General features: G+C 38.0%; 1 protein-coding gene across 1 annotated transcript; it reads right to left on the bottom strand.

Moving 5' to 3' along the window:
* Positions 1-436: 436 nt before the first annotated feature.
* On the bottom strand, positions 437-3,131 carry LOC112202298 ((E,E)-alpha-farnesene synthase-like). The gene is made up of 7 exons (XM_040507187.1): positions 2,888-3,131; positions 2,512-2,797; positions 2,029-2,419; positions 1,712-1,930; positions 1,473-1,614; positions 937-1,188; positions 437-853 (listed from the first exon to the last, which is right to left on the bottom strand). Exons 1-7 carry the CDS (start codon positions 3,056-3,058, stop codon positions 563-565), a joined length of 1,752 nt encoding a protein of 583 aa, XP_040363121.1. The 5' UTR covers positions 3,059-3,131; the 3' UTR covers positions 437-562.
* Between the last annotated feature and the right edge of the window lie 8,600 nt (positions 3,132-11,731).

The raw sequence follows: 11,731 nt of genomic DNA, 5'->3' as shown, positions 1-11,731 counted from the left end.
TCCCTTACACGCTCTATGATAGTTCATTTACTGTACATAAGCATTGAATTTTGATGAAGCAGCATCACCTCTCTCATTCTCACCCATCATCACGTACTAAATCCATCCAAGCGGCTAATATTGCAAATTTGACTATCTATATACATTGGAAAAAATGTTATTGCCGAATAGTCCAACAAGACAACTCATTCGATTAGTATAATGTGAATCACAGCCTAAAGAATTTGAGTTGTAATTTGTTATTTGGTTTTCTTAAAACATAACAATAAAATGTTGAATTGGTATAAAACATGTTGTTCCAACCTTTAACAACGAGCTGATTCGAGATAGCTAGTTCACAGTTTTAAGGTTTTAGAAGGGGAATAGATGAAGTCAAATCATATACAGTAAGATCAAAAGATATATTATTGGATCATATATACACTCTCGGTATCTTTATTACATTGTTTATGACCACAATACTTACTAGAGACATTGACATTTCACCTCATTTATTGCTAATATGAGTACGACAGTAAGAGACTGATAGGATCATTACTACTAGCTAGCTAGTTTAGCATGATTAAGAGAGAGGTTCAACTAGTAAAGATTGGATCTGTCCCCGAGTCCCGTACTCTTGATCACCAAATCCATCTCCATCTTGATAAAGGCTATGTCCAACTCGAGCTATATTTGTCATAATGTTGATGAATGAAGATATTTCGGGCATTTGAGTGAAGCATTTTTTGTTTATTTTCTTCCATGCATTGTCTATCATGTCTTTGATGTGCTTTCGAGCTATTTCTTCTGAAGCATTCGCTTCTTTCATGTAACATAGGATTGATGAAGCAGCATCACCTCTCTCTTGCTCAGCCTGTTAATTAATCACTCAATTAGCATAGTAATCAGAAAACAAAATAAACTCTAAAAGGGAGAAACCAACAAAACTAAAATTACCGCGGAAGTTCCCAAATCGTTTAAGAGTCGAAGTATCAAAGAGATATTGTACACAAGATCTTCATTCTTGTGCAGAAAATCAGTAATGTTTTTGGCCCCTTCATCATGTGTTGTGGAGAAGAAGGCATGAGTCAAAATCAGCGAAGCAGATGATGAAATGCAACCATTGCTAAGCTGCGCTTCAAAGGACGGTGTGTAGGCCTTATTGTACCACTCTGCGTCCACCAATAATGCTTTACAGAACTCTCCCCACTATAAGTTTTTAATACGAAAAGAAGACAATTAGAGTTCAATTCAACCATGATTAAGATTACAAATTGCCATTATTAATCCATCATCACCATAAGTATTCAGAGTTGTATTTAGGGTCCATCGATGGATACAAAATATAAAGATAGGGCTCTCAACTTTTTATGTGCATTTGTCTAAAACAATATGCGCGAAGGAGTATAACTTGAAGCCTCAAGATTTTGGGGATAAAGACAGTTCTTTCATTTGGCTACCATTAGACAGATGAGAAGGGAGAAGGCTAATACCACTTTCTGCAAATGAGGTAATACTTGGTTCCAACCATTCTCCTCCTCAATTTCATAAGCAATTTCACAAATAGTATTGTAGAGTACTTGGAAACAGATCTTCATACACTCCGGAAGGTGCTCGGTTTCCCTAATATCCCACCTATTCAGTTTAAAACAATGTTATTGATCTAACCATTATGAAACAACAACGTACTATGCAAAATTGCTTACTACATAAGCACTCTTGAAAAACTAACCTTTCAACAGCATTGGTGAAATGTTTTAGCTCTTCCAATGAGCCATAAACATCATAAACGTCATCGATGATGAGAATCAAATTGACGACTTTAGTTATCCATTTTCTAAAGGACTTGTACTGAGGCTCGAAAGCTAATCCCACAGCACACATGAAACATTCGACCAGTCTATCTCTTGCAAAGTCCAAGTTCTTATTGAGACCCAGATTGTTCCACCACCTGATCAAAACCACAAAGCACAATCATCCAAATAAGGAAAGTGAGGATGACTATTTTTGAATAAGACCAAGATTCTTTCATTCTCAAAAGCAACTTACATGGATACTTCCCTTAGATCTTTTTGAAGTGTGGCTTGAACTATGTTGAAGTTAAGTTTAGCCAACTCTAGTAAAGTGGTCATGTTGGCTTGATCAGTATGGTCTTTCTCGTAGGATTTGATGTGCCATTTCACATTAAACCACTGCACTCTCCTTTGTGATGGAAACTCCAGGGCATAAGTCACATGCTTGGAAATGCAATTGTCTATATCATCACACCTAGTATTGGTATCTCTGAGAGTGACCATTAAGAAAGCTTTAGCCTCCTCTAGGATATTTTCACCTTCTAAAGCTAAGTTTGAGGCCTCCACCATTTCAAGCATTCCTTTCGCATCCCCACATGTGTTCTTCTTTAATGTACCCATTTCATCTATCAAACTACCAAATATATCTGAAAATTTTAGTAAACTGGATTAGTACGTACGTTAGATTAGTTAGAAGATAAAATCATTGACCAATTAATTAATACATCTGTGTATGTACCTTGTGAAACTTTATAACCATGCTGCCTAAGAATCTTAAAGAGTAGTGCAGTAGCATAGAGATCACCCTCAGAACTAATGCAGGGATTGCTATTGTTTTCGAGTTCTACAGATGCTATGGTGTCTAGGGCTTCCTTGATTTCCTTCTCAAAGTGGTTGTTGAGGCCTAGTTTCTGGATGCTGTCAATCAACTTCAACTTACCCAGTGAACATGATTCCTTACATTCACCAAACAAATCCTTAACATCTTCTATTAGCTTCTGAATCTGAATTCGATAACATTCTCCCTGCATGCATTTACATATATTCTAATTAATTAATAAGTTAATGTAGTTAATAGCAATCGAATAATCAGCAAGAAGTTAGTCAGAACTCACATCAAATTTGCTGTTAAGAGATTCAAGGAAATCATACTTCCAAATATTCGGCTTGTAATTGGCAGATCGTCTTTGATCATGTACCAAGGAAGGGGGTTCGGATTTCATCTGCCATTGCAGTATCTGTTGCTCATCAGCTTGATGGTTATGCAAGTGCATACCACAATCCATAGATATATATAGTTGAGGAAATTTTGGAAATGGAAACTAAGTTGGTTTAAAATGTGCTGAAGAACTATGTTCTTTACAAGAGCTAGCTCTAGAATTGTTGGGGTGGCAAATGAACCTTTTTATATGAGTATTTATAGGCAAATTTACGCGCACATGCAGATATCAAACATGTTTTAGTGGTCATGGCAACGTCCATAATCTCACATTTCACGTGAAATTTAAGTTTACAAGTGTCACTATTTACGCAAGACGTTGGCTGCATACGTTGCATGCAGCTTGCGTAATCCAGACTTCTCCCTCAAATCAATCCTTGTCAAATGTTAGAACAAAAGACTTGTTTTGTACCTATTCAATATTTTATTGTTATGTTTTAAGAAAACCAAATAACAAATTCCAACTTAAATTCTTTCGATTGCGATTCGCATTGAATCAAATTGAATGAGTTGTCTTATTAGACGTACTATTCGGCAATAACATTTTTTCCAATGTATATAGATAGTTTAGATTATTAAACTACATGGCAAAAATAAAAACATTATCATATTTCAAATATAAGGAGCTCTTTTCTAAATCCCTCTCAGTGTACCATATCTTTTTTTTTTTTGTGTTTCGGTTGGGATGAGTCGTTACACCACGTACAACCCAGTCTCAGTTCTTCCATACATCCATGAAGAAACAATTCTGGGTATCATTGCTGCCTCGATCTTGCTCGTGAAATTAATTTTTATCCGCATTCAGAGAAGCCCCTAGCTAAAAGAGCTCACATAACATATCCGAATAAGTGGTTGAGATTTTCTTGTTTGATTGTGTGATGTTGAAAACTTGAAATTAAGTATATGGTCATCAAGAAAACTTGAATTAAGCATTAATCCCCCACCGAGAGCTTACCTACCTTGGAAAAGACCTCAATAATTGAAGGTGCTTGACTAAATTGGTTACCCTTCTTCGACCTTGGATTTCACGTGCAAAGTGAGGCTATGAATAGTAAAGGCGACCATAATACAGGTCTGATAAGCACTATCGATTTAAATTTGCTGAAAAAAATCTCATCAAAGAAAATTTCATATTCGTCTCCAAGTTAGTTTCTCATTAAAGTTAAATGGCACATCAAAACCTACGAGGAAGACAATAGTCACAATACTAATCAAGCCACCACGACCACTTGAATTGGTTAAAGTACTTAACTTCATCATGTTTCCACACTCTAAAAGATCTAAGGGAAGCATCCAAGTTACCAAAAGAATTTTTGCTTTTGAGATTTGCCAAAAGTAGAACTCGAGACCAGGCTTTAAATTTATGCACATAGAACTTAAGTTGAAGCGCGTTGTGTCGAGTGCCGAAATTTCATATACAGTCGTCCTACGTTATTATAGGTTTTAGGACCAGATATATATATATCTTGCACATGTTTGAATCGAACTATTTTTTCTTTTTTCTTTCTAATTCTTAGTAGAAGGCAGATTTTTGTAAAGAATTGATGGCGGCGGCAGAGTACGTGGTTCAATAAGGGCCATAAGGCCTGGACACCCTCCTTTGAAGAGCACCTTAGCAATTAATATGGTTGCAATTCATCACATGCACGCTTTGAAGGGTTAGCAATTCATACGGTTGCGCGCATTTCATCATCAGCTTACGTGATTTTGATTTTGACTCGTGCATTCTTCTCCATGATACACGAGGGGACCAAAGACATGGCTGATTTTCTGCACAAAAATGAAGATCTTCTGTACATGCAAATAATGCAATATCTCTCTGATACTATGACTCGATCTCCAACCATCAGGGAACTTCCGCGGTAATTTAGTTTTTCTTTCTTTCTCAAATTTTATAATCTATTTATATCATATTACAGTTATTACTATATATACTGATTAAGTGATGACCTAATTACAGGGTGAGCAAGAGAGAAGTGATGCTGCTTCATAAATCCTATGTTACATAAGAGAAGTGAATGCTTCAGAAGAAATAGATCGAATCAAAGGCATGATAGACAATGCATGGAACAAAATAAATGAAAAATGCTTCACCCAAGTGCATGCCCGAAATATCTTCATTCATCAACATTAACACAAATATAGCTGGGTTGGGCTCCTTTATTAAGATGGAGATGGATTTGGCCAGTGATCAAGAGCAAGGGACTCGGGGACAGATATATGTATGCATAATCTTGCTCTGCTAAGGAGGTTCTTAACTTAGCTTAAGGAATGGATTTCCATATTTTGACAACTTTTCGATTACATATTCACATCTTAACCGTCCAGTTTTTAGGTCCTAATGCATAGATCACTTATGAAAAATTTCAGCCAAATTGATTATCGTTAAGGCATCCAAAACTGCAATTTACACGAGCGAATAGAATCTGTCCAACCTGAACCGTTCGTGTAAATTGCAGTTTTCGATGCCTTAACGATCATCTTGAAAATTTGCAGAAGTGATCTACTCATATTTATTTAAAAACTGAATAGTTAAGATGTGAATATGAGATCGAAAAGTGGTCAAAATATGGAAATCCATTCCTTAAGCTAAGTTAAGGACCTCCTTAGCATAGAAGCTTGTGTGTGTGTGTGTGTATTAAATATGATCAACAAAAAACAATGAGTCTTGTATTACCTATATATATAACTATTGAGTCACATTTTAAGAAAAAAAAAATAATGTATTTCTCTTTTGTTAAACAAAATAAGGCATTTTCCGACCCATTTCGGCCCTATTCGAAAGGTCAGCCCTACCCGGTCCTTTCAGCCCTAGCGGCTAAGGCCTTTCGGACTGGTAAGGGTTGGCATATTTAAGTCTCGGCCCGACCCTACCAGGCCTTAAATCAATTGAGTTACCATGCTGTTCTGTTCTATACGAATAAATTGGGTTGTGTTTAAGGAAATAGGATGCAAGAGAGATTGTAGAGAGAATTGTATGTATTCCACTATTGATAATAGGAGCCTTCTATATAGGGATTAGAAAGTACATATTCTAATGATACAAGGAAAACTATTCTGAATAGGACTAGAAATTCTATAACCTTCTCTCCCATTACAATCATAGAACTAATCCTAGATTGATAAGGCACACAAATATCAATATCCTTCAACACTCCCCCTTGTGCCGCTCAAACTTGGTGGTGACGCTTCATCCATTGCCTCGTTAAAATCCTTACTCGAGTGAAAAACCATGTGGGACAAAAACAAGCTCGAGGAGGAGAAAAAGAATACAACACGTCATTCACTCTTCGAGATCGAACATGTAGACATCATGCCTCCCCCCGATGTTGACATCTCCCCCTGATTGCTACAATCATAGGAGTTCGGATAACTTTCTCAATTCGATACTCTTTACATGTTTATCGAAAGTGGATTTAGGAAACGACTTAGTAAATAAGTCCGCTACATTATCCTCTAATCAGATTTGAGTCACTTCAATCTTTAGAAGTGTATGTTATTGCTGATAATGAAAGAACTTAAGTGATATATGCTTGGTGTTGTCGCCTTTGATGAAACCTAACTTCATTTGTTCGATACAAGCTGCATTATCCTTATATATGCATGTAGGTTCATCTGTGGTAGACTTTAAACCAAAATTTTCTCAAATATGTCTAATTACATACCTTAACCATATGTATTCACGCACGGCTTCATGTAGAGCAATAATCTCTGCATGATTTGAGGAAGTAGCAACAAATGTCTTCTTTGTAGACCTCTAAGATATTGCGGTGCTTCTCATGGTAAAGACATAACCTGTTTGGGAGCGACATTTGTGAAGGTCAGAGAGATGCCCTGCATCAGCAAAACCCATCAAAACATCACCATCATTTTGACGGAAGGGAGGAGGGTGACACCGGCCACTCTTGGTGGTGCCAGCGCCGGCCATCTAGCTGGTCACAGCGGTGGGGGCGGCGGCATTACGCCTAATGGGGTCCGATCCCATTCTTCCGTCATTCCTTTTCTCTCTGTAGGGATAAAACAAGCCCATATCTATCGTACTCTTTAAGTATCAAAAGATTGTCTATACACCATTTTAATGGCATCGCGTTGGTGCAGGGCTACATCTAGCCAATATGTTCATAATAAATGAGGTGTCCGGTCTTGTATTGTGTTAAGTACAATAATGCGCCTATTGCACTTAGGTAAGACACTTCTGCCAATTAACACGTCTTCGTCATCATCCCTGGGACGAAACGTATCCCTTTTAGGGACAAGACTACGGACGGTCATGGGAGTGCATCTTGACTTTATCAAAATGCCAAAGCATTCATTGACACGGTATACAAGTTCTAAATCTAGACAAAACCGTGTTCTCCCAAGGTTCTTCATCTCTAACTCAGATTTCAGGTGTTCAGCAGTTTCCCTTAACTCTCAAATGTTCAAATTATGTTCATCAACATAAACCGCGACAATTGCAAATCCGGAACTTATCATGGAAACACGTGGGCATAGTTCATGATATCCCTTCCCAATCAAGTAGTCACTTTAGTGAGCATTTCAACCTCATTGCAAATGCGCTCCGTGGTCTAGAGCCACTTAATTTAGGTAAATGAAGTCCATAAGAACCTTTATTATATTCCGTATCTAGATCTCCATAAAGATACGTAGTAACCACATTTGTAAGCTGCATGTTCAATTATTTGGAAACTACCAAACTAACAAGGTAATGGAGTGCAATGACATCCATTACGAGAGAATATATATTTTCGTAGTCAATTCCAGGGCGTTTTGTGAGAAGTCTTGTGCCATAAGACGAGATTACCATCTATTTTTCTCAACAAGCTATCTAACGAAGACCTATTAATGTCAACAGGTTTTATGTTAGGAGGTGTTGGCATCTCAGGCCCGAAATCCTTCCTCTTCATTAGTGAATCCAATTCAACTTGGATCGCATCTTTCCATTTAGTCCAATTTTCTGTACGTTGGCATTTTTCAATGGAGTAAGGTCTGATGTCATTGATCTCAATAATCCCACGTCCTCATGTACTCTAGTGTACTTTGTAGAGATCTCTATATTCTCATGAATTGGTTCTAACATTGAGGCATCCCCCAACGATGTCTCTTGGACATAACCACAATCCAAAATATTCTCATGAGACAGATTTTGAATATCAATGATTAATGGATTAAGTTGTGCCAAACTCGCTCTCTTCCTAGGGCGAGAATCCATCGAACCTATGAGTCTCCTACGCTCTCCAGCAGAACCCATGGCCTATGATGCCATTATGCCACCTTATGGCGCCACAATACCACCATCCATGGTGGTGGTGTCGTGCCCATCTCCTCTAGGTGGCACCATGTCCTCTTGTAGGGACATCAATCCTTGCAAGCATGTTTGCAGCAGGTATATGTGATCTCGTCACTTTTAGGGGATCAAGATGAGACATAGTGGGGATAAACCACGACAATTCATGTTGAACATTGACGTTCTAATCTCCCCCTAACGAAGGGAAGATTGCCTCATCAAAGTGACAATCCACAAATCTAGCGGTAAAGAAATCACCTGTCAGGTGTTCTACATAGCGGACTTATAGTTGGAAATTTATATCCAACACAAATATGCATTTATTGCAATGACCCATTTTGATGCGTTGTGGCAGCGCGATTGGCACATAAACCGCACACTCAAATATGCATAAATATGAGATATTAGACTTGCACCCAGTCACTAGCTGTAACGCAAATAAAGGCTGAGTGGCTATGGGTTGTAGACGAATTAGCATAGCTGCATGAGATATTGCATAACCCCAAGCGAAAATATTGGTGCGTATTACCAATGTCCGGGCTACCATCGTAGTCGTTTAATGGTGGTTTTTCCGCGAGATCATTAGGGTGTGTACATGAGAATATGATGCCTAATATCAATTCCCAATTATATGCAATAGTCATTGAAAATTTTTGATGTAAACTCTCTAGCATTATCAAGTTGAATTGACTGAATGGGATGATCCGGGTAGTGAGCCCATAGCCATATGATACAGGCCAGGAGTTTATCATAAGTAGCATTACGAGTGGACGATAGCGCGACACGTTACCAGCGTGTCCACACATCAACCAACACCATAAAACATCTAAGCAATCCGCAAGTTGGTTGAATCGATCCACAGAATCCCCTTGGATTATATGTAAGAATGGAATTATTTCTTTAGTGTTCTTTGCATAGGATGGTCTCGATCCTAAAAAACAGGCTTTACAGAATGAAATATTGGCCTTATAATCAACCAATGAAGGTTTTGGTTGAGCCACAATGTCACAATTGACTTTGAGAAGTAGAGAGAGGAGCCAAGTCTCCATACATGTCATCAAAGCCATGATTTTGCTGCGGGGGAATCACGGCGCTGGCATTGGGCGGCCGGGTGCATGGCTGCGGCTCCCCAAGGCGCGGCGACGGTGCAATGCTCTCTTTGAATCGACTTTTCATGCTTACTTCTCTTAGTTCTAAAGGAGGGATGTCCGTGTGAAGTCTTTAGTATTACGGATCATCATAACCTGGGTGTTTCAAACGGTCATGCTAAAGCCTATATGTGTTGATGTCCCAAAGATCATCTCTTATGATGTCATTGGACTTATTTACTTGAATAGTGGTTACATATAACCAACAAGAGCGACACATAAGCTTCTCTAATACTCGTTTTCGTTTATAGCCATTAGAAGTAATGCAAAGGAACTTATGTCCATTCTTACTATGTGTCTCCACATAAAAATCATTGGCTCTTACATCTTTAGAATGATAAAGTTTGAATTAAAGAATCAACACTTTATTAATAATAATAGCCAATGATTACATCAAAATTTCTGGACCAAAATCTAATCCAAAGTAAAAATCAAATTTAGACAGATTGTAATTACTCAATTCTTTCAGTAACTCCAATTAAACATGATCAGGAAAGTAAGAAGAGATGTCAGTGGAGCAAAGCTCACTTAAGTACCACTAATCTCAACTAGTTTACTAGACATCATACTTAATTGGGTGAGCCTAGCTAGTGAGAAAGAGTTAAGACAATTGTCATTTATTGATTTAAGGCATAATTGTCATTACATAATTCTTGGAAAATAAAAGACTATATGAAAAATCTACTGCATTTTATCTTCATCGCTAGATTTAAAGTCTTTCATAACTCGATGTCTTAATCACCATTGATCAGATACTCCATAAAACATAGCGTGGAGGATGCTCTCTTGATTGAGGCGTATTGACGCAGTATACATGGTCCCTAGGATCATTGGTGTTGGAATAGTGTTACCATGGCAAAAAGTGGCACCATGGTGTCCAACCCCTATACCCTCAAAGTCATGACTCCTTTGGTCATGTATTCGCCGACTTTGGCGATTACCTTCTTGAGCATGTTGATCATATGGATCATATCATCCATGGCGAAGAGTCATGCCATTGAATGGTGCTCATGGTAGCCATCTTGAGGCCCACCATATTCTCTATTCACAAATTCGTGGTTATGCCTTTCAACACAAGCCATACCTCCAATTAGCTGATGGAGATTTGTGATCCGTCCTTCGTTTGATTAAGATTCTATAGAATTCAGATAATCTTAATTCAGTGACAGGGAAGGTAGTTAGAGTTTTTCTCAATCAATTGTTCTTCTGTGATAGTTTTTCCACAGGCATGCATCAATGATCTGATGCGGAGAGCTTCCGAACAATATTCCATAACTATTTCAAAGTTTAGAGAAGCATAGATTATTCCATCGTGCTTATAAGTTCGGAAGATGGTGAATGTTTACTAAAAACGTTCACGAAGCGCTACCCAAAAGTTTCTTGCACTATCCTCATTCATGTCCTCAAACTGGAGTGCCATCTCTATGTGGCGCTTCATCAGGGTAAGCGCCCTGGAATTATCTATCTCAGTTCCTTCATAACAGGGCTCTTGGATTGTAGGCAATAAATCAAGGGTAATTAGGTGGAGCTCAACATTATGAGCCCACATGAAATATCTCGTGCCCGTAGAATCTAATGGAGTAAAATTGAGTTCGTTCAAGTTTGACATCCTGAAAAGGAGAAACAAGAACAGATTAGTTTTGGAGTTAATGCTTCCACAAAAACTAATAGTAAGATTTCCAAGCCTTAATGCTACCAAGAAATTGATTTCCAAGAAATTTGGATTAGACCTAAACAATGATGTTTGTATGGTCAAAATTGATACTTACGGACACTCTTAGTTTGTATAAATCGATGTTTACGGACTCTCTTAGTCCGAAGTCTACTTACTTGGATTTTTTTTTTTGTTCTTCTTATTAATCTTGATCTTGAACTCGAAGATGGTGGCACACGGGTGCGTAGGAGGAAGAGGACTTGCGGCGATGGAGGTGGTGCACGGGTACCTAGGGTTTTTTGGCTCTAGGATTTTGTGTTGCGCAGCATGATGCTTTGCAGATTATATTTGGCTTCTGGTTTCAGGGTTAGAGCTCATGCTGATAACATGTTTAAGGAAATAGGATGCAAGAGAGATTGTAGAGAGAATTGTATGTATTATCAATAATAGGAGCCCTATATATAGGGATTACAAAGTACATATTCTAATGATACAAGGAAAACTATTTCGAATAGGACTAGGAATTCTAGAACCTTCTCTCCCATTACAATCATAGAACTAATCCTAGATTGATAAGGCACACAAATATCAATATCCTTCAACAGGTTGATTACCATGCATACTCATGGACATTTAACTCAGACAAACCCA

The sequence above is a fragment of the Rosa chinensis genome, chromosome 5, assembly GCF_002994745.2.
Source record: "Rosa chinensis cultivar Old Blush chromosome 5, RchiOBHm-V2, whole genome shotgun sequence".
Classification (NCBI taxonomy): Eukaryota; Viridiplantae; Streptophyta; class Magnoliopsida; order Rosales; family Rosaceae; genus Rosa; species Rosa chinensis.
This window is presented reverse-complemented; position numbering and strand designations above follow the sequence as displayed.

Coding starts and splice junctions, on each gene's coding strand:
- LOC112202298 (XM_040507187.1), bottom strand. CDS start 3,058: ATGGATTGTGGTATGCACTTGCATAACCATCAAGCTGATGAGCAACAG. Junction 2,798..2,887: donor CTCTTAACAGCAAATTTGAT/GTGAGTTCTGAC, acceptor AAATGCATGCAG/GGAGAATGTTATCGAATTCA. Junction 1,615..1,711: donor TTCACCAATGCTGTTGAAAG/GTTAGTTTTTCA, acceptor TAAACTGAATAG/GTGGGATATTAGGGAAACCG.